We start from the raw sequence: 21,735 nt of genomic DNA, 5'->3' as shown, positions 1-21,735 counted from the left end.
GTTGCGGTCCGATGATGTGGGGTTTATTTAAGAAGGCGTTGTGGTAGATGGAGAAATTTTGTAACATTGGGGTTAGAGTATGGCGAAGGTCTGAGGTGAGCATCAGTTGGATAATGAAGCAAGGTGTGAATGTGAAAGTGTGTGTATATGCAAATTGTGTTGTTATAGCCTGCATGCTTGCATGAAGGAAAGGTCGTGTGTGTAGTAAAGTAAGTGAAATAGATTTTAAAAAGTAAAGAATGGGAATAAAGGCCTGCGTAAAAGCCCTCAACGGATTTTGTCCCATAAACCCACGAGACACAAGGGAAGGGCTATATAAAACAGATACTAAAGAAATGTCTCAGGACCATTATATGTTGTCTGCCATTGCTTTGCGGAGTGACAGTTTCGCAGAACCGCAACGATATGTTGATTCCAAAAACAATTTTTGACTTTGAATAAAATGGTCAAAAACCCTCAATCTTGCTGCGTTCCTATGGTATATAAAAATCATCATTATCATCCAATTAAATGAAATGCATATAACTTTCATACTATTTTAGATAGAAAGGCAAAATTGGTTTCAAAATGATCAGCATGGAAGGGGTCACCTGTTTATGACATCACATTTGCTTCATTTGCATATTCATTAATTAATGGAATTTTTCTGTGAAAAGAGTTACACCTAGAAGAACCTATCTCACCAGAGGAGCCAAATCGTCTTCATAACAAACATTGCCTTTTTGAAAAATATATACATATTGTTACGGTTCTAGGAACCGTATGCATACAAACATACAGTTGTCCTGAAGTTAGTTATGCCATTAAGTATATGTGCAGATAGATCCCTTCCTTGTGTGTAGTGGAAAGGCAAAAGGAGTGTGTTGCGATGGTTTTTAGTTTGGTTAATACATCTTTATATCCCCTCCATTATGATCCACGGTACCATAGCGCTTGCAGCCTTCGGTTCGCTGGCAACAACGTACCACTGTCTACCTGTCGTCTCCGGAGCCTCATTGTTCCGAGGCAGAATCTTCACGTCTGCAGTTCCTTTTCGGCTTCCCCAAAGGTTCCAATTCAATCTTGGTTGTACCACTGTCCACCTTCCTCAAACACGCGTGGAGTGGGCGGGCTTTCCCGGCCTGACCGAAATCCCACCCAGAAAGGGCGGAACTTCATGAAGACCCTGTCCAATCAGGGCGGATGGTGATGTCAGTTTTGCCAAGGCCCCTTCCCGACCTTGGGGATCGATAAATTACGACACCATCCTCAGAGTAGTGCTGAGAGAGTCGGAGGGTTGGTTGGTTGGTGCGAAGAGAGTTCGGTGGGTTCGTTGGCTGGTTGCAAAGGAAGGAAGGAAGGTCATTAGTTGAGTTGGTCCCTTGGTTGTTGGTTGAAGAAGGAAGGTCGTGATCGTGGAGTGCCTGCCCATGTCTCGCCTCGGCGGCCCGCCTGTTGTGCTGGTCCGAGTACACCCAACCTTGACCGGGTCTCTCGTTGGGTCCTGTCTGCTGCCCGTTCTACCTTGGACTCCGCGCTCTCCACCCGGGCTCCTTCGCAGACACGGTCTCCACACGTGCGGCTGTGGGCCGAACTGCACGACCTCTGTCGGGTGCCGCACCACGGAGCGTCCCTTCTCTCGGAACGTTCAGGAACCTAAAGAACTGCGATCTCAGCTCCCTCCCTCCGTGGCTGCAAAAGTCCTTTGCCATTCAACTGGGTTTATTTTGTCTGGGTGTGCGTCTGAGTGTGTGGCGCCTGTCTTATAAGCAGCACTGTATAAGTTATTTGATCATTGTAAATCTTGCCTGTATTATTCTCGCGACAAGTCTGCTCTGTGTCCTCTTTTGTAAGTCGCTGTAAAATTGTCGCACTACATCTCTCTTCTGTCCCCTGCATAACACACCAATAAACCTGTTCCTGTACCACATGTTTTTCCTCGCTTAGTGTAAATAAATTATTGTAGAAATGTTCCCAGTTCGTTTTTGTCTTTTCCTTCATTGGTCCAGCATGGTTCGGATCTCAGTTTAGCCGGGTCTTTATCCCCGATAATCAGTTCATTCTAGCCGGTACGTCCTTGGCAATTCCGCTCGGCTGCATCTGATCCTGAGTTGGTAGTTGGTACTCTACCATAGTTGGTAGAGTGATCCGGTTCGGGCAAGGCATACCAAGGGCATGGTTCCCCAGTAGTCGAAACCGCGTAGTTAATTAGGTGAATTGATTCTAGACAAAAAGACCCTACGCCACGCGGTTGCGGTATTGGCGTCCACGGTCGGTGAAGCGACCCGCCACGTCACGGAATTATCCGTGAGCAACGGCCTACAATTCCGGGAGTCTGGTGGGAGACAATGTAACTTCCCCCACCCAGTGGTCGTTCTCGCCACCGGACCCCGGCCCGCAACAATATATATATATATCTTCTTCTTCTTTCGGCTGCTCCGGTTAGGGGTCGCCACAGCGGATCATCCGTATGATCCGCATAGAGATTTGGCACATGTTTTACGCCGGATGCCCTTCCTGACGCAACCCTGGTCGCCTCTTACGACACAGGGATATGGTATACCTATTTTAACCAGGGTATACACCGGCCCAGTATACTGGTACTCATTTCGCCGACCTCGGAAGGATGACAGGCTGAGTCAACCCCCTGGTGTATTAATTCAGTGGCCCAACGGGGCTTGAACTCAGGACCTTTTGGATCCTAAGCTGCTGCCCTAACCACTGCGCCAACACCAGGCATATATATATATATATATATATATATATATATATATATATATATATATATATATATATATATATATATATATATATATATTGTTATGGCCACGGATACCGAGACGCCAGTTTGTCACTCAGGGGGATTAATCCCCGGTTGTCCTCGGAAGAACCGGACCTGGGGCCACCGCTCGCAATTAACGTTGTGGTACGGTGGGTTGCTTTAGAACCACGAACGCCACCCAGTTAACCATGAGTTCCAGTGTCCACCATCTAATTATGCCCTTTAACTGGAGGTCACATGGTTACCTGAATGGGGAGCGCGCCCTCGGCAAAGCACCAATCAAAGCTTGATTAGATCTTAATTAGGGCGGCCGAGCGTTTTAACGGCTTGTGCATGCCGACTATTTTTGGTCAAATCTGTGGTAATTACCTCCCAGTCTATCTAGGTTCGGACAATGGTCGACCAATGGAAGGAAAGGCCAAACACGGACAGGTTGGAAGTCAACAAATGATTTATCAATAAGAAAATAAATAAATAAAAAGAACTTTTTATTTCCTGAGGTAAATAAGTGAATAAATACCAAAGCAATCAAATTGAATAATTAATCAGGCAAAATCAATCAAAATGACAGGAAAGAGACAGAGAGCAGATGCGTATCAGGGGTTGACTTACTTACAACTAAACACAGACAAGGGTACCAAGCAGATCATTTTGGTGGGGGGGGGGGGAGGGAGAAGAGTCGTCTCGCTCACAAGAGAGAAGTCATCCGTCAAGTGAAAACGTCCTGAAATGTGTGTGTGCAAGTCTTGTCCGTTGCCAGCACCCAGCCTTGCCGTGCACCCACTCGCCAACAGCCTTGAACACCAGTCAACGTCTGGGGGGGGGGGGCGAGATCGTCCGTCGCGGGTTTAGACCCTGGTGCTGCGACACGGGCAGCTCCTCATACTTCACGAAACTGGTGATGTCCAGTGATCCACACGGTCCTTTGGTGACTGACCCGTGCCTCACTCCTTGTAACCAACCCGTGCCTTACTCCCACACTGGAACGGATGAACTGACGCCACTGAATGACAAACTGTCTCGTTGTTGGCGCTGGTCAGACACTCACACGCTCACTCGCTCTTTTCTCCGCTCGCTTGCTCAAGCACTGGAAAAGACGAACTGACTGACAAATTGTCTTGTTGTTGGTGCTGGTCAGATACCCACACGCTCATTCACTCGCTTCCTCCCTTCCTCACTTCTTCCAACCCAGACCTCCTCTTCTTTTTATATATCCGGCCCGTCTCGGTGGGCACAGAGTCCCCCCCTCACACTCGCCCTACCCCACTTTCGCACCGTTACCATGAAAACCCATGCTCTCATTATTCCTTATGGTGCAAACGCCGATAGAAAAAGGGCAGACCACGGCGTCCGTGAAAGAAATGTGTGAAAACGTTGCTGGAAAAAGGGTGGGCCTCGGCGTCCGTGAAAGAAATGTGTGTAAACGTTGCTGAAAAAAAAAGGTGGGCATCGGCACTCGTGAAAGAAATATGTGCATAAATGTTGTCGTAAAGAAAAAAGCTTCCCATAAGAGAGGGGATCTATTCTTTACCCTTCTCAACGCACCACATTTAAAATCCCACTAAACATAGGGATGTGGCTAATCTGGACATGCATTTAAGGAAATAACTGTTGAAGGACCTGGATGTGTGGATGCATTCATCAGACCGGATTCTGAAATCCGTAGCAATATATATATATATATATATATATATATATATATATATATATATATATATATATATATATATATATATATAAAGATATATTGTCACGGCGCTGGCTGCCAAGGTTAATCCCCCCCCCCCCGGACTCAATTTGTGGTGACGGACAGTTAACATGCCAGCCCGGATGGCCGAGTGGTTTTTCCTTATTAGGAGGCGGACACGTAGATCCTCGGAGATTATCAGACATGCAGGAAGGGCATGGGACAATGGTGGTTGGGATGGGAGCACAGAATGGATGCACAGGGGGGTTTACACTTGAACCCCCACAACAAATACACGGATACAACTACTTAAAATAAACACATTTAATGAAAATAGACAAATATTTACCAAGGACAATAATCAGAATATAACAATAATAGTGAGATAAATTAAAGTCCAAGTCGAGGCCCCTCTACACACAGACTTAAATACGAAGAAGGGGAAACAAAAGAAAAGAAAAGCAAATCCTCCCTTTATTCTTGCACTTCGCTTGGCCCAGAGATGGTCTTTGTGGAACTGGGAATCGAGGTGCTTCTATTTGCACAGGTAGATGCGTGCAAAATGACACCAAGCCGCTCTCTCGCAGCAGGAACATTCGTCAGGCAATTTGTGAGTGGTACACAACACCAAGGCAGTATATGGTCTCTGTATATGCTTCGACTGAGGCGAGTGATCTCACTGTGAAGGACGCATTCTATGCCGCGCTCGAGTCTGTGGTTGATCAGTGCTCCAGGCAAGAAACTCTTCTAATCTTGGGGGATTTCAATGCAGACGGGCACTGATAGGGATGGTTATGAGACATGTGTTGGTCCCCATGGATCTGGAACTGTGAACCAGAACAGCACTAAGATCCTTGACTTTGCAAGAAGTCATGGACTTAGGGTGGCTGGTTCATGGTTTCAGCACCCACAGGCTCATCGCAGGACTTGGTATTCCAAAGCTGGTGATGTGGCAAAGGAGACTGACCATGTGCTCATTGATGGTTGCTGGAGGATGATTCAGAACTGCAGGGTTTACCGGAGTGCTTAGTTCCTCAATACCGACCACAAGCTGATGGTAGCAACTCTGAAGTTGCAGCTAAAATCCAGAAGAACAGCACCATCCCAGCCGAGGCTGGATGTTGGCAAGCTCAAGGATGAGAGGGTAGCTGAAGTTTGTGAACAGGCTGAGTAGGGATTTGGGGGATCTTGGTGCTTTGGGGAATCCTGAAGAGTTGTTGAGTGCCTTCAAGACTACCATCCTTGATGTTGCTGGTGGATGACTTGTGGAGGGTGAAGAAGAATTTTCACTCAAGGGATACTGGATAACATTGAGCAGAGTCGCAGGGTAAGGCTTAATGGCAGAGCTGAGCTGTCCAGGGAGTTGAGGTGTAAAACTGTAAGTGCACCGAGGGTGGACAAGGAGGCCTATGTGCGAGGAATCTGTGAGGAGGTAGAGCACCACCTGTCATAAAGTGCCTCTCGTCCTGCTTACAGGGGAATTCATGCATTGCATTCCTCCAAGCCCGTCCCGCGATGTACTGCTGTTAGAGTGGAGCGTGGTGGGCTCTTGATAGAGGAGTCCGAAGTGAAGGCCCACTGAGCCAGTTACTTTGAGTGGAAGTACCAGGCCGACTCACTAGCTGTTGAGTTGGATGTCAGGGGTGTTACTATTCCGATTGCTGATCCTCCAATCAACAGTGAACCACCATCATTTGTGGAAACACAGGCTGCAGTGAACCAGTTGAAAGGGGGTAAAGCTCCTGGGATCTGTGGCATCCATGCTGATCTTATCAAGGCTGGTGGAAATGCTGTACTCATGTCGTTGCATGCAGTTCTGTGCTCTGCCTGGAACACAGGCATCATCCCAACTGACTGGAAGAGGGACCTTGTTGTCCCTCTCTAGAAAGGGAAGGGTGATCACCAGGATTGCAACAACTACCGAGGAGTGATGCTGCTCTCATTGCCGGGCAAGGTCTTTGCTTGGATAATTCTTAATAGGGTTCACCACCATCTGCTTGAGCACCAGCACCTAAAACAGTCAAGCTTTACACCAAAGAGGTAAATGATTGACCATATCCTTGCTCTTCGGATCCTCAACAAACATACGAGACTTTTTGCAGGGGCTGTTCACAGCATCTCTTGATCACTGCAAAGCGGTTGATTCAGAGAATCGCGATGCCCTTTGGAGGTTTCTCGATCTTCGTGGGGTGCCACCAAAACTGATCAATCTGATGTCTGAACTGTATTCTGGTCCTGAGAGTGCTGTGAGGTATGGTGGTTACATCCCTGATTTATTTGCAGTTGTTACTGGAGTTTGTCAGGGGTGTGTACATCCCTGATTTATTTACAGTTGTTACTGGAGTTTGTCAGGGGTGTGTACTGGCCACCACATATCCTGATGTTGGCGCAGTGGTTAGGGCAGTGGCTTGGGATCCAAAAGGTCCTGAGTTCAAGCCACGTTGGGCCACTGCATTAATACACCAGGGGGTTGACTCAGCCTGTCATCCTTCTGAGGTCGGCGAACTGAGTACCAGTGTACTGGGCCGGTGTATATCCCGGTTAAAATAGGTGTACCATATCCCTGTGTTGTAAGAGGCGACCAGGGTTGCGTCAGGAAGGGCATCCGGCATAAAACATGTACCAAATCACTATGCGGATCATACGGATGATCTGCTGTGGCGACCCCTAACGGGAGGAGGAGGAGGAGGAGGAGGAGGAGGAGGAGGAGGAGGAGGAGGAGGAGGAGAAGGAGAAGGAGGAGGAGGAGGAGGAGGAGGAGGAGGAGGAGAAGGAGAAGGAGAAGAGTACTGGCCACCACAGTTTTGTACTGGCCACCACAGTTTTCAGCACTTGTGTGAACTGGATTCTGAGTTTTCAGCACTTGTGTGAACTGGATTCTGGGAGGATGTCGGAGAGATCAAGCTGCGGTGCATCGTTTGGGAGTGTCAAGATCTCTGACCTTGATTTTGCAGACAATGCAGTCATCTTTGCAGAGACTCTGGATATCCTGTTGGGGGCCCTCAAGGTGCTGAATAAGGAGTCAGAGCTGCTGGGATTACAGGATTCCTGGGTCAAAAATAAGATACAGGATTTCAATGAGATCTTGCACGCTGCTGACTTGTCTGTACCTGTTTGTGGTGAGGATATTGAGGTCACGGAGAGATTCACTTGCCTTGGCAGTGAAATTCAATTCTCCGCTGGCTGTGAACCAGAGGTCAATATCCATCTTTTTCGGGCCTGGGGAGTCGTGATTCACTGGATCATGGGGTGTGACGCTGTCAGTACCGATGCAGGAGGACGAAAGTCTGAGTCTTCAGGTCCTAGGTGCTTCCAATCATGCTTCTTGGATGTGACACTTGGACTCTGACCAGGGATCTGAGATGGAGACTTAACTCTCTTCGGAGAATCCTTGGCTATCGCTGGTCGGACTTTGTGTTCAATGAGCGGTTGGTGAGAGAGACTCAGATGACATTTGTTACCTGTATAGTCTGAGCGTCAGCTGCAGCTGTATGGACCCGTGGGCTCATTTTCCTGACGCTGATCCTGCTCACAAGATTCTCTCAGCGAGGGAGCTTCATGAGTGGAGGAGGCCAATGGGCCGACCACGTGCCTCGTGGTTGCAGCAGGCTGATCAGCATTTCAAGGAGATAGGGATAGGCCAGGTATCTGCCTGGGAGATGGCCAGACGGTGGCACCTGCAGTACCGTCGGAAAGTGGATGCAGTGACGTGCTGCTCCGGAGCATGCTCCTATACCTGACCTGACCGGATATGTCATCGGAGTACATCCCTTTTGAAAATTCCACATCTGACTTTATGTATTACTTTTCTCACACTGATCATTGTGAGAGCAATTTCACCTTTCTATCTCAAATACCTTGGAAGTTACATGCATTTCATTCAATTGGATTGTGGATTATGGTGATGATTTTAATAGTCACCATAGAAATCCAGCTGCAATGGGAGTTTTGACTTTTTTTTATTCAAGCTCAAAAATTGTTTTTGGAATATATATATATATATATATATATATATATATATATATATATATATATATATATATATATATATATATATATATCCAAAAATGCAATATTTGTTGTTATGATGACGATTTGGCTCCTCTGGGGAGATTTGTTATGTCCGGTATAACTCTATTATCACAGAAAAATTCAAATTCCATCAAATAATAAATATGCAAATGAGTTAATTAGCATATGTGATGTCAAAACGGGTGACCCCTTTCATGCTGATCATTTTGATGCCAAGGTTTCTTCTCTATCTTGAAAATTAACAAATCTCTATCTGTGGTCATTTATGTTAATTATGTGAACGCAGATTTTTTGGGGGTTCCCATGGAAACCATCCTTAAAAACATAGCTGCCACCAATTCTGGCAATTACACCATCACTTTTCGCTGATCCCACATAATAGTGGCGGGCCGTGCATGGGTAAGTATTTCTTTTCATTTCAAATTGATGCAAAAGTTTTGTTTTTGGTACCAATTTGACAGTAAGGTTAAATAGAACAATTTTAGTTCGAGTGTCAAGCTGTCACATCAAAAATGGGTATTTGGGGCTGGGGTCATAACCCGACCCTTCTCCGTGGCCTATGCGAAATATATTAATTGCTTTAACTTTTGATTCAATGAGTCGATCTGAACATATGGGGTACTTATGGACTCAGAATCAAGAGAAGCAACTTATATTTCAAGTAGATTGCCCGACACAGTCATTTTGCCGGTGTTGATGCATACCCACAAAAATAGAGCCAACTTACTAAAGTAAAATCTGTTTTAATAACATGACAATTCTGCTTCGACTCAATGGAAAAGTGGAATTTGTAAACATCTTATGACTGTTCTACAATGTGGTTGTGGGTACACATAACTGTTCTGACAATTGCTTGAATAACTCCCTGAACAAAGTAATATGAAAGTTGCAAATAAATCAGTTATATACACACACCAGTCGGCCAATTGTTGGCCAATTACTTCTCGCATTGACACTTGCAAAGACATGTGCACTTCAACTTTGCCCTCGTGCACTTGCACCGAGAGCAGGCACTTGTACAAGTGCACTTCACATCCAGATGAAATACATCCTTGGCGAGGGGCAGCGAGATTCAAATGGGAAGTAGCTTGCCATCCTCTTCCCTCCATCCATGGTTAGTGGGGTTGTTGACAGCCATCATTGACATGTGTGCTGTTGTCCAGATGCTAGCTTGGAAGACACTTCTTTTAATATGTTGACCCAAAGCATCACTTGTTGGGGGAATTCTCTCCACGTCCCTTGTCTTCTGTGAGAACAACCTCATTCGGAGGAGGTCAACATAGTTACCCTCGTTTGGATCATTGGAGTAGAGCCTACAGACAAAGTTCGTTGCTACTTCTTTCATTCTTGGCAATGTTTGGAATGGAGTGTCGACAATAGTCGCGAATTCATCCATGAGGGACGGTACTTCCTGCATCACCTTGGAGCAGTATCTCTTACCCTTGAACTTAAAGGAAGACGTGCTGTCTGATCTCGTGAATGCGTGAAAGAGGGCCATGGCTTTGCACGTTGTCGTACCCAGGTTTGTGGCGATGGTGCTCAGGGAGATCATTCTTGTTGTCTTTCTGGCTTTGAAGGAGATCCAGATTTCTGCGGCAGGATTCAGAGCCTTGATGTGATGGAAATTGCTCAGAAGGATTACCACAACATCTGTTTCTCCTCGTCGAATGTACTCGTTACTACTGGATGCACATCCTTTACCAGAGTTTGGGTGACAAGATTCCTACCCATAGATGGTACAAACGTATATGAACGGGGCAGGATGGGTCCACTGCTGCCTGTTGCTGTTTTGTAAGAGGTGATTCGTAGACATGCCTGATGTAACCCAGGATGCTGTGATAAAGGGAACTGAAAAATTGAAATCCCAGTTCCATGGAAGGAAGAGCTGGCAGTGCATGATGTAGGATTGTGATCCAAGTTATCCAGGGCTGCAACTGTGAAAATGTGCTGATGCAAGTTTGTAGGACAGACTATATCACTGTTATTCCTTGTTTGATCTTCAACAGCCTGTGCAAAGCTAAATTTAGTGGTGAGGACTTTCTTATATGACATGCTCAAAGCATATTTGTGTAGTAGTTCTCCAAGCTTCTTACTTCTTGTTTGGGAATGCAATTTGAGGGCCAGGAATGCTGCAAGGGGAGGCTCGCAACTCAAGTTCACAGAAAGAGAAGTCCTATTTAGCATAGCAACTTCACTCAGAGAGGATCTTCCTGGAATTCTCTTGTTCGGGTGATGATTTGGGTCCTTCGAGGAGTTGGTGGAAGAAATACTTCATACGCTGTGGAACAGATGATTGTTCGCAAACATTGGGAAATAAACCTTCAAACTTGAATGGTGTGTCATGATCCAAAACAAAACATTAGTAGTGTACGTGCTTCCTCATCTGGTGTTTGAGTTGCATCTGAAATGATCTTTCTAGCCGTTTTCGAACAAACAAGGAAAACTCGATTTCGTACACCCTTCTCTTCCGTCAAATTTGGGAAGTGTTCAAGAACTGTTTCTTTAAAGGCCCGGTCACACCTTGGCGTTTTAGCCAGCGATGGCAACGTATTAAAATGTATGTAAAACGCTGGCTGACGTTGAACTTTTGATGTTTTTTTTTAAAGATTCGGACGTATTCATAACGAGTTGGTCGTATGCACAACATATTAGTAATGGACACAGAACGTTTCGTTGTGTTATAGATAACTTATACCAACGAATGCTGACCTGTTGTCGGCCTACACAACCGATGCCCAACGATAGTCTAACTTCGGCATAGCGCGTTGCACGCATCGCCGACGATGTCGTGACGTAGCCTATTAAAAGGCTGACGCACAACGATTCGAATCATAACTGCCGTAGAAATGGAAGTGTCAACATCGCGGTCACACCTTGGCGATCTTGCCAGCGTATGCCGACCTAAGAAAAATGTGTCTAAAACGTTGGGGCACGTCAAATACGGTATGAGTAAGTTTGGTATACGTGAGTAGAATGCTAAAGTATGCTATCATACGTCGTAGTAAGTAGAGTACGTCAAGAAATTTTAAACATGTTCAAAATTTTACGACGTACTCGGCGTATGACACACATTCCGCATGCGATGGGGATAAGTTTTACACACGATATGTGGACGCTTACACACGTCCACAAACGCTACTTATAAGCTACTCATAAGTCGAAACACGTCGCGGTAATGTCTTTTTTACGCGAAACTTATTTTTAACTTGTGTTTGACATGCTTTGAACCAATTCTTTACGTAGTCCCAACACACATCGACGTATGTAGACGTATTCCAATGACGTATTCCGGTCGACAAAAAAAAAAATGAACGTGTTTCTAGGTTACAACTGCCATATAAAGACGTGTTCCCAGCAGTTTTGGGAATTGGTATATAAAAATGGTGTTCATAAAAGGGGAACCCAACAGTGTTTTCGAGTTCCTTTTTGAGTCGATGTCCATGTCAGCAGTATCAGTATTAGTATTAGTATTAGTATTAGTATTAGTATTAGTATTAGTTTGTTCATGTTGGCAGTAGTAGGTGAGTGTGAGGGGGAGGGTGTGGGTTATGATGGATCGTCCTTGCGTCCGCGTGTCCACGGGTAGGTTCATAGGCTGCCACTCAACGATTTAAATGGCTGCATCTCCACGATTGAAAGTAGACGCTTGCGCTCAACAATTGGATTTTTTTTACACTCAACGACTTTTAAACGGTACCACTCAACTATTTTCATTGTTTACAATGAACGATTTAAATTGCTGTGACTCGCCTTTGTTTTTGACGCTGGCGCTCGGAAATTTTAATCGTTTCTATTGAACGTGCTAAATCGCTCAAACCCCACTATTGAAAGTAGACGCTTGCGCTCAACAATTGGATTTTTTTTTACACTCAACGACTTTTAAACGGTACCACTCAGCCATTTTCATTGTTTGCAATGAACGATTTAAATTGCTGTCACTCGCCTTTGTTTTTTGACGCTGAGGTTTTGAAATTTGAAGCGTTTCTTCTGAACGTGTTAAAACGCTCAAACTCGACTATTTTAAATAGACGCTGCCGATGGACAATTGGAATCATAGCCAAGCTAGACATCGAAGTGTGAACATCCTCGTCATGCCGAAGAAAAGTTTGAAGAATGCTGCAAATAAGTGTCCTGGCCGTGGCCGTGGACGCTGACGCAAGGACGATCCATTATACCGACGTCTTTCAGCCTATGAGTAACTTAAAAGTAACGTCTGTCGATGTGTGGCAACGATCGCGTAACGTGCCAACAACACGTTAATCATAGGTTAGAAATAAGTTTCGGGTACGCTAAACATTACCTCGGCGTGTCTCAACTTATGATTAACTTACAAGTAGCATGTATTGACGTCTGTCAACGATCGCAGACCGTGCATACAACTTGTGGCCAGCGTAGTGGAACGTGTGAGTCATACGCCGGCATACGTCGTGAAATTTCAAGCATGAAAAAATTTGAGGACAACCGAAAAGTACAACGTTTAAAGCCAGCGTACAACGACGTATGGCAGTGTTTTTCAGCATGCTCTCAATGTTATCAAAACTTACCCATAACGTATTCAACGTGTGCCAGCGTTTTAGAAAAAAAATTCAAAAATCGGCATACGTTGGCTAAAACGTCAAGGTGTGACCGGGCCTTTAGGCGTGTCCGGTTCACAGCTTTCTGGATTCCATGTAGTTCCAATCTCTCTGTCATCATATTTGTCAGATCTTGCAATGCAAAGAATCTGTGACCTCCAGAGAATTCTTCCTTTATGAATTGGAGCAATTCATTTTCTGTTGTGGCTTCAAGGTTTTCACAAACAGTGTCTTGTTTTCAAAGTGCAACGTAACGGTGGTTGAACTGTGTGTAGCAATTCCTGTGATACTTTGCTTCAATGGCTACCGGATCACCTTCTGCCATGAGTGCCACGACATGGTCTTCTCCCAGTGCAACTGCCTTGTTGTGTATCTGTGGGGTGAGTTCGACCTTCTGGAAAGAATGGTCTGTTGCATTTGTTTCATCACCACAGAAGACACAGAGTACGATTTACCACTGTGCTGGTCCGTAGGGATCTTTTTCTTGCTGGAGGCAGGCCTTCATAATGACGCTTTTTTGCATGGTCAAGTGCAGATGTCCTGTAAAGCTGACGACAGGATTTGTGCCAGGATGCACGATTCTTGTGCATGGACTCTGCATCTGTAATTTCTACGTCTGGGTGTGGAGCAGCACCAATTGCTCTGAATTGACTTACAAGGCTGGTGATTTCTGTGTAGGCTCCCTCTTTACGACTAGCCACAGGATTTGCAAGAGGGCAAACAAGCTCTTCCTTTGTTTGCTTTTGGCATAGCATGCACAAAGGCCAACTCGTTGTCCCTGCCATCTCAGAAAATATTCTGGAAAAAACAGCAATAAAAATACAATAGATTTTTTCGGACTGGAGTGGTATGAGCTGTGAGTTATTACCGCCCCCCCCCCTCACCCTTTACCCTCCCCACTTTTTAACTAATTTCGGGGAAAATATGTTTTTAAGCATTTTATCATTTTTTTCTTATTATAGAACCAATGCCAAACGTCTGTCAGCATTCTAATACAATGAGGTTTTTTAAAGTCTAATTTTAAATGCGGTTTTATTGAAAAATGCCCCCCCCCCACTACTCCCTCCACCCCCAATTATCGCAGTGCTTGACACTCAAACCAAAATCGTTCTATAGACCCTTACCTTCGATTTAGCAATAAAACTGAAACTTTTGCATCAATTTGAAATGACTGAGTGTCCAGGCACCCCACTATAATAACCTTAAAAAAAAACATGGTACGATTTGTTCTACCGAGGGGGGGGGGTGCCAATTCGCCACTGCTCTATTTTGGTTGGCTCTTCTTCACTCCATATGCACACACCCACTTGCCACGCACTGTCTTGCTATATATATATATATATATATATATATATATATATATATATATATATATATATATATATATATATATATATATATATATATATATATATATATATATATATATATATATATATATATATATATATATATATATATATATATTGCATGGTTTCTAGAAGTATGATGAAGGCAATTTGTGCTTATACAATCTTCAAGTCTATAATTCAATTTAAATAGAGATTTAAAGGCGTATACGGTATATAAATTAATTACGGGTTTAACCACATCTTCTCCAGTGGCTATTACATCACCCTATCTCACACGTTACATTCGTTCTTCGTACCTGTTGTATGCGTCCATTACGATGTCCTTATCCCTTAGTTTAGAGCCATAGCCACAACAATATGTACAGTTGTGAAGGTTTAAAGAAAAAATAATTATGCAACACAGATATCAGCATGCACACTTGTTTTGATTTTTTTTTTGTTCCTGGCAAGCATATGATGTGAAGTCTACCCAATGATGACAATGATGACTACCCTTTGTTAAAACTTACCCTCAACAATTCCATCCCACATTGGTGAACTGCTGACATTTTCCAACATGCCTGCAAATAAATGAGAGTTATTATAAAGATGTTATCTCAAGTGAATGATTTTTCTCCCAATATTGACTCGTTTAGCATTCCTTCTGAACCGATAGTTCATGCAGCGAGGATCCCAGGTTCAAATCCAATATACAGTACGGTACTGGGTTGATTTGTCCATCATCTGTTAGCATCAATATAATTTATGCTAAAAGTACACACATCCCCTATCGTCTTTGTGCTGCATGTGATACATACACAAGGTCAACCGTGAACTTTGAATACAAACAAAAAAAACAAAAATTTATCAAAGAAGGCTTCTTGATAATAGTTGTCAATATAAACAGAAGAAAACATTCCTGAATTTATAATTACAACACACACTGAAAGAATCTACCAGAAAAAAAAAGAAACAAAAGTAGGGGCAGTGACTGAACTAGTTTAAAAGGCAAAACAAAAACAAACAAATATATAAACTAACCTATTCTTTCTCCTTTTCGTTACATATTGTTACGGTAACCCGGTTGGTCCGGATAACTCTGGTCCAAACTTGGTGAGTCGCAAAGCAACCACGGCAGTCCCTCACCTCAGAAACCTCCTGCCGGATCCCGCATCCAGTGCTGTGCTACCATACAGATTGAGATCTTTGGTACAAGCGAGTACTGTGCCGGTACAGTCACGTGACTTGGTGAGCAATCACGGCAATCATGTGACAGATCATATCTTTCGCTGAGTTCACCAAGTCATGTGACTGTGATCTTATATACATGCCAATCTCTATCTTAAACAGATACCTCCATCCCCTCGAGCCGCTACTAAGAAATAAAATATCATGAGCAAGCAGGATTAGCCAGGAGACCAAATCAATCTTGTACATGTATTCAAGAAAAACATACATGTACAAACAAGAGGCAAACAATAATCTCTGTGACCCACTATGTGCCATTCGTGACCCACACAATGATTGGATATATAGTCAACTTGGCAATCTAATTCGGGCCCGCATTTGTCCGACAGAGAGATAAAGGTAGAGACACAATTGGGGGTAAGACAAGACAACCCCATAACATGGTGTGATGGACTCTGGAGAGCATGGTGCATCCCTCTTGGAAGTTGCACGACCTGCAAGCCTGTGGCTCCTGGAGGGCATGGAGTGTTTCTCACAACCATGATGAATGGTGGTACCCTTGCAGTCTGTTCTTTATTCGTTGATGTTCCAGAGTAGTACCAAACATCGGCAATCGCAAAGTTCACACCGATGCCCCCCCCCCCCCAGTGCACGGATGTAAATGGCTGCTCCGCTACTCTCCTCCCTTGTCCAGACTAGCTGTGCCCCTCATGGCATGACCCAGAGCAGAAACCGCAAAGTACACCGGAACGTCCATACTGCTGCCAGCGCAGCAACCCGTGCAGTCTCCCAGGAACCGCACACCAAGCCGCAGAGAACCGCTGCGAGCCACCAGCAAGATGACAAAAGCCACTAGGAGACCCAACCAAGAGATGATAGCGTGAGATTATTGGGCTTTTATCATCCATCCCCTGGTGTGCGACTGCCTATTGTCGCTCCCGATCTGAATATTTGCATACCGAGCCGGCAGCTCATTTGCTTGCCTTCTTGCTATTCGCCCTTACATGCTGTTACTATTGGCCCTTAGTTGTTGTTGCCTTCTTGCTCTTGGCCCTTACACGCGAGGTCCCCTTGGTGCTTTCCCTCCGCTTGATGACATTATTGGGAGGTAAGTATTTGTTACACCCACACCTGATTGGCTCTCGGCTTTAGGGGCATGAAATGATCTTGATCCCCTTTTAGATTCCACTTGGTGTTCTGGTGTCAAGTTACAGCTGGTTTGAGTTGGTTCTCCTGGGAGAAGGAAGAATGAGAAGCAAGACTGATGAAGGAAGGAAACATGCAACACGATGGATTGTAGGGGATTAGAAACACATTATGGAAGGGAAGACCATCCATCTATTACATACACAACACATATGTATTGACAAGTAATATGATATGCTCAAGTGAACACATACTTAAGAAATAACTGCCGTTATACCAAAGAACCTTCAGCACCTTGGAGCCATAACCACAACACTCTTTATTTCATTCATATTAAGCTCTTCCCCTCACCCCTCATACGTAATCAATGATTGGCATCTCAAGATGGGGATGGGCCAGGCAACTGCCTGGGTGATGGCCAGATTGAGGCCCCTGGAGTGGACATGGTGGAAAGTGGACATGGTGATGTGCTGCTTCAGTGCAAGCTCTAATACCTGACCGACATGACCTGATTTAAGACTTTGATGCATTATTTTAGGGATATACTCACACCCACTACACCCTCGAACAAAAAAAAAAAAAAAAAAAAAAAAAAAAAAAACACCCACTTCACCCTCTAAAAAAATCAAGAGTAAAGTCGATGGAGTGCCATCACAAATCCCAACGCTTCCCACCTAAAATAAAGTTGAAAAATGGCAAAAACATTCCATCAGGAATGAACCAATATCAAATTTTGAGTTTAAAAATATCATGTTTTGACCCATGCCCCTAAATCCCCACCCCCTGGGGCATGAACCAGGGGTCAAATCCCCAAAAATTGATACATGTGTAATACATCCCCCAATTTGTTGATTGCATATAACAAGTTTCATTTCAAAAATGTTCCCGTAATTGCATTTTTTGGTATTTGACTTTTTGACCCCACCTCAGGGGTGGGGATAAAAATTATACTGCTCTCACATGCACATCCTTGTCATGTGGTGATCATAACTTCCAAGTTTGGTGAATTTCTGCACAACCGTTTGAGATAGCGTGACAGATAGACAGACAGACGGAGCCGATTACAACATCTCCTCCCTTTTCTTTTTAAAAGCATGGGGAAAATAACACTGTCAACTTAGCAAGAATCCCATTTAAACATGATGTATTCTGCTTGGACTACATTTACCTGACAGTGTGTCTGCAAAAACAGTCACAACTGACTTGTCCAATGATAACATGGAAACGGCAGCTTCATGGTGACTTGAAAGGGCTTCTTTAATCCTCAAAAGAAGATGATTCTTCCTAACAATCTGCAACAATTTCAGAAACCACAAAACATTAATCTGTGGGAAATCAGACGTATTACACACAGGGATTGGGTGGATAGTCAGGAGGGGTTGTTTGGACGACAGCAATGCAAAATTTCTTTTTGGACCGTTTCGATTTCGAAAAATTTAAATAAAATTTTGAAAAGTAAGCAATTTTTAAGGTAGAGAACTTGAAAATAAAAATTACCCCCGGTTGGGGGTGACGGTCATCTCTGAAGCTCTGTAGATGTGGATCTCTGATCGGCTTAGAATGGCTTCGATGTCGTCTTGTCTTTTGGTTCAACGTACAGACGAAAGCCCGGGAGTAAAAATAATAGAAAACCTCAAAAATCAAACTACATTTTTGAGTTATCCGGAGATAGATTTTGAAAATAGTTGATTTGGAACATTTATGATCAATGCGTCTTCAAAAGGATAGAAACCGGACCTCAGAAATCAAACCGCATTTCTGAGTCATTAATGGCGGATGATATTTTGACAATGTATGATTTCACAAGTTTACAGCATCGGTGACCTTCACCTTGACCTTCAATCATGTAAAGTCATACCGTCATGCATCACTCATCGACCCTTACCAACATACCAAGTTTCATCAAGATCGGGCGAAATTTTTTTGACCGTATCACATCGACGATTTTTCCAACTTTGAAGACACGTGACTCGATAACCAGGACGAATTAAAAAAAAAACCGGCCTGACCAAATTTAGATATTGTTCCATATTATCAGAATCCGAAGAAATTTTGAAGATTGGATTGAAGATCTGTTCACGTCTCCTTGTCCATTTTTACCTGGTCCTGTTGTATCAATTTTAAATTTGTGTTTAGCTCGGCGTTGGCTACCGTGCTGGTGAGTCAAGCCTGACACACTTCTCACTTCTTTCTCTCCTTTGCTTCCTCCTCTCAATCTCATCTATCACTCACGTATCCCTTCAGAAATTCATAAAATACATTTTAAAGACAAAAACACCCTCACTTATTTCCTCTCATTTTTCACCATTACTCCACCATTTACTCGTTCTACATCACCCTTCTCCCTTTTAACACTCAAAATTTCATTCTCACCCTTTCCCTACAACTCCCTTTGACCAGGATGTTTCAAAAAAAAGTGGACTATTTGAGCAGCCTGATATTTTGTCATTTCTAATGCTGTACCCTTCTCTCTTGCAGGTTATGGTGGTGGTGGTATGCCATTTCTTACAAGTAGTCAGTGGGACACAAAGTCAAATATGGTGTTCACAGGTGAAACAAAAAGTGAAAATCGTGACTTTGTGGTTTGAGACAAAATTCTACGTGCAGGTGCCGACGATACTGTCAGTATTACAATGTTCACACCTGTGATGGACCTTCCAATAGGAGCAAACAGCATTTGTGAAGCACTCACAAGTACAAGGAAGCGTGAAAAATCAAAATGAAGGCAACAGCGGCCGCCCACCAAGTGTTACCAAGGACCAAGGGAACATTGATGTTGTGAAAGATTCTGCTATCGAAAGTCCCCTAAGAAATACCAACGTTGGCATTCCCGAGAACTGGCGATCTCAGCCTCATCTGTGTGACGAATTCTCACTTCTGAACTCAAGCTCTACCTTATAGTACATCATAGCTGTAAGACATAAACTAACTCTGAATGACATTGAAAGCTGAGTAACAATGTGATTGGTTCAGTGACTGAATGGAAAGGTACCCAAATTGGATAAACTCCTTGTGGTTAAGTGATGAAGCACACTTCCATTTGAATGGGGCTATCAACAATCACAACATATTCTGGGGTGCTGAGCCTCCTGAGAAGGTGTCCGAGATGTCTCTCAAGGGCCTAAGTTCTCTTGCTTCTGCGTATCGAATGTCAGATGGGGTATGCTGGGACTGTATTGGTTCAAGGACACCAATGGTAAGACTTTGACAGTCAACGGCGAGCCACGAGGTCTTCTGGTCTTTGACAGACCACGAGGTCCTCTGAAAATTCCACGCTGATCTCGCTCTACCGTTGTCTCCAAACCAATTCAGACTTGCATTGTTCATGCAGTACGGTGCCCCACCGCACACTACTGGTGAAACAATCGACTTGCTCCACAAGCTCTTTGGAAATTGTGTCATCAGCCTGGGCACAACACATAAGTGGGTGTCCCTCAGCCCAGATTTGAATCCATTGGAAATGTTCATTTTAGGGGTGCTGCCAAAGGTCAAGTTTATGCCAACAAACCTCAAACCCTGGCTGTCCTGAAGCAGGAGGTGGAAGACTACCATCAGGCTACCACTCGGATTCAAATTACCTGATGGTACTCCACAACTCACTTGCAGATGAGTTGTGGCGAATTTTGGAATCAGGATCAAAGCCTGCTTGAACAGAGGCAAAGCACACATTTAAAATGTCAATTACAAGCAGTATAATGAGTGATTTTAAAATGGCATAGTGTATGCTTTCCATCAATGCATCACTGACCTTGCTACCTTTTGTAATTTTTCGGCAATAAAGTGTTCAAATAGTCCACTTTTTTTCCGAAACACTGTAGTAACTCATAATAACATTTTAAACAATTTTCGTCTGAATCCGTCCACAACTTTTTGAGATAATCATGCCATATATCGTTTTTGACCCCGTCAAAGGTGAAGAATCACTTTGAAAAATAAAAGCATTCCAGCGCCCGGATCAGGATTTGTATCTTCACCAAAATTGAATTGATTCGTCCTCGTCATACTGCAAACCTGTCCACCAAGTTTCGTTTGATGTGTCTGTGAGTTGGATATCTCAAAAGTTATGGACGGATTCAGACAGACAAACATGGTTGAAAACTAAGCTCTGTCTACTTCTGGGTGGCGGAGTTAATTACAGCACATGCACATTGTAATAGAATACAAAATCATGTTGAGTCATGTCAGAGCACTGTCTTGATTTGTTTGGTAAAGAGAGGATCAATTTATTGTGGATGTAAATGGGGAAAGGAGGGGTAGTAAAGATGAGAAGAATAAATGTGAGAAAATAAATTTACAATGCATGATCATCACCACGACCCAAAAGGTGTAGGGTGCAAATGTTACATGCATTTGCATCATTTATATTGTTGTGGTTTCCCGCCCGTCGGCGTGCGGGCGACCGCTTTTAGCCAATGGCGGCCGCTCTCGCCCACCAAACGGGCAAACGTAGTCGCAGATTTCGGAACGCCGAAATCCAGCTACGGGTGTGTTTTTAATCACACCGAAAATCAGCCAGCTATTCTGTCTGCGCGTGACAGGGTCCGATCGCCGAATTGTCGATTTACCTAATTATGCGCGCAGACAAAAATTCTGGGGATTTACACCTCGACGGGACCTGCTTGGAAACGAGCCGCTAAGCAGCTGGCTCCATTTGCGATTTGCTGAGCGGTGTATATCGCCAAGCCCCGCCGGATCCGATTACTCTATTGGCTATTTAAAAAGCCAGCTAATTTCCCGAACTTAATAATGGCAGTTCAATCGAGGGAAAGAACGCAACGAACGGGTCAATATTCACACAAGGACATTTATTATTATAGCACGTATGCAGGCATGCACGTATACAATTAGGCGAGGCAAACGCGCATGCATTTATGCAAGGCAAAGAAAAGCAATGCAATCAACAAAAGCACGACAAGAACAACTACAACCGTTGGTCTATTTATTATGTACAATTACTTAAACAGGTTTACTTAAGGACACGGCGCCACATCTCTCATATAAAAACCCCGAAAAGAA

General features: G+C 43.9%; 1 protein-coding gene and 1 pseudogene across 7 annotated transcripts in view; both read right to left on the bottom strand.

Annotated features, from left to right (window-relative positions):
* The window catches only part of MEI1 (meiotic double-stranded break formation protein 1), a 212,461-nt gene that overhangs the window by 184,274 nt on the left and 6,452 nt on the right, over positions 1-21,735 (bottom strand). For 5 of the 7 annotated variants that reach the window (XM_085892099.1, XM_085892094.1, XM_085892092.1 and 2 more), the window contains exons 2-4: positions 17,888-18,011; positions 16,705-16,806; positions 14,916-14,966 (exon numbers count right to left, since the gene is read on the bottom strand). In XM_085892099.1, the coding sequence (XP_085748225.1) occupies positions 14,916-14,966; positions 16,705-16,806; positions 17,888-18,011 (277 nt within the window). The remainder of the gene's footprint in view (positions 1-14,915; positions 14,967-16,704; positions 16,807-17,887; positions 18,012-21,735) is intronic. The other 2 variants (XM_085892097.1, XM_085892098.1) reach the window with 1 other exon arrangement.
* On the bottom strand, positions 9,220-10,559 carry LOC147021768 (uncharacterized; annotated as a pseudogene).

Source organism: Eptatretus burgeri, chromosome 8 (assembly GCF_056783735.1).
Source record: "Eptatretus burgeri isolate ZD-2024b chromosome 8, Ebu_testis_v1, whole genome shotgun sequence".
Taxonomy (NCBI): Eukaryota; Metazoa; Chordata; class Myxini; order Myxiniformes; family Myxinidae; genus Eptatretus; species Eptatretus burgeri.
Note: the sequence above shows the minus strand (reverse complement) of the source record. Positions and strands in the feature narration are given on the sequence as shown.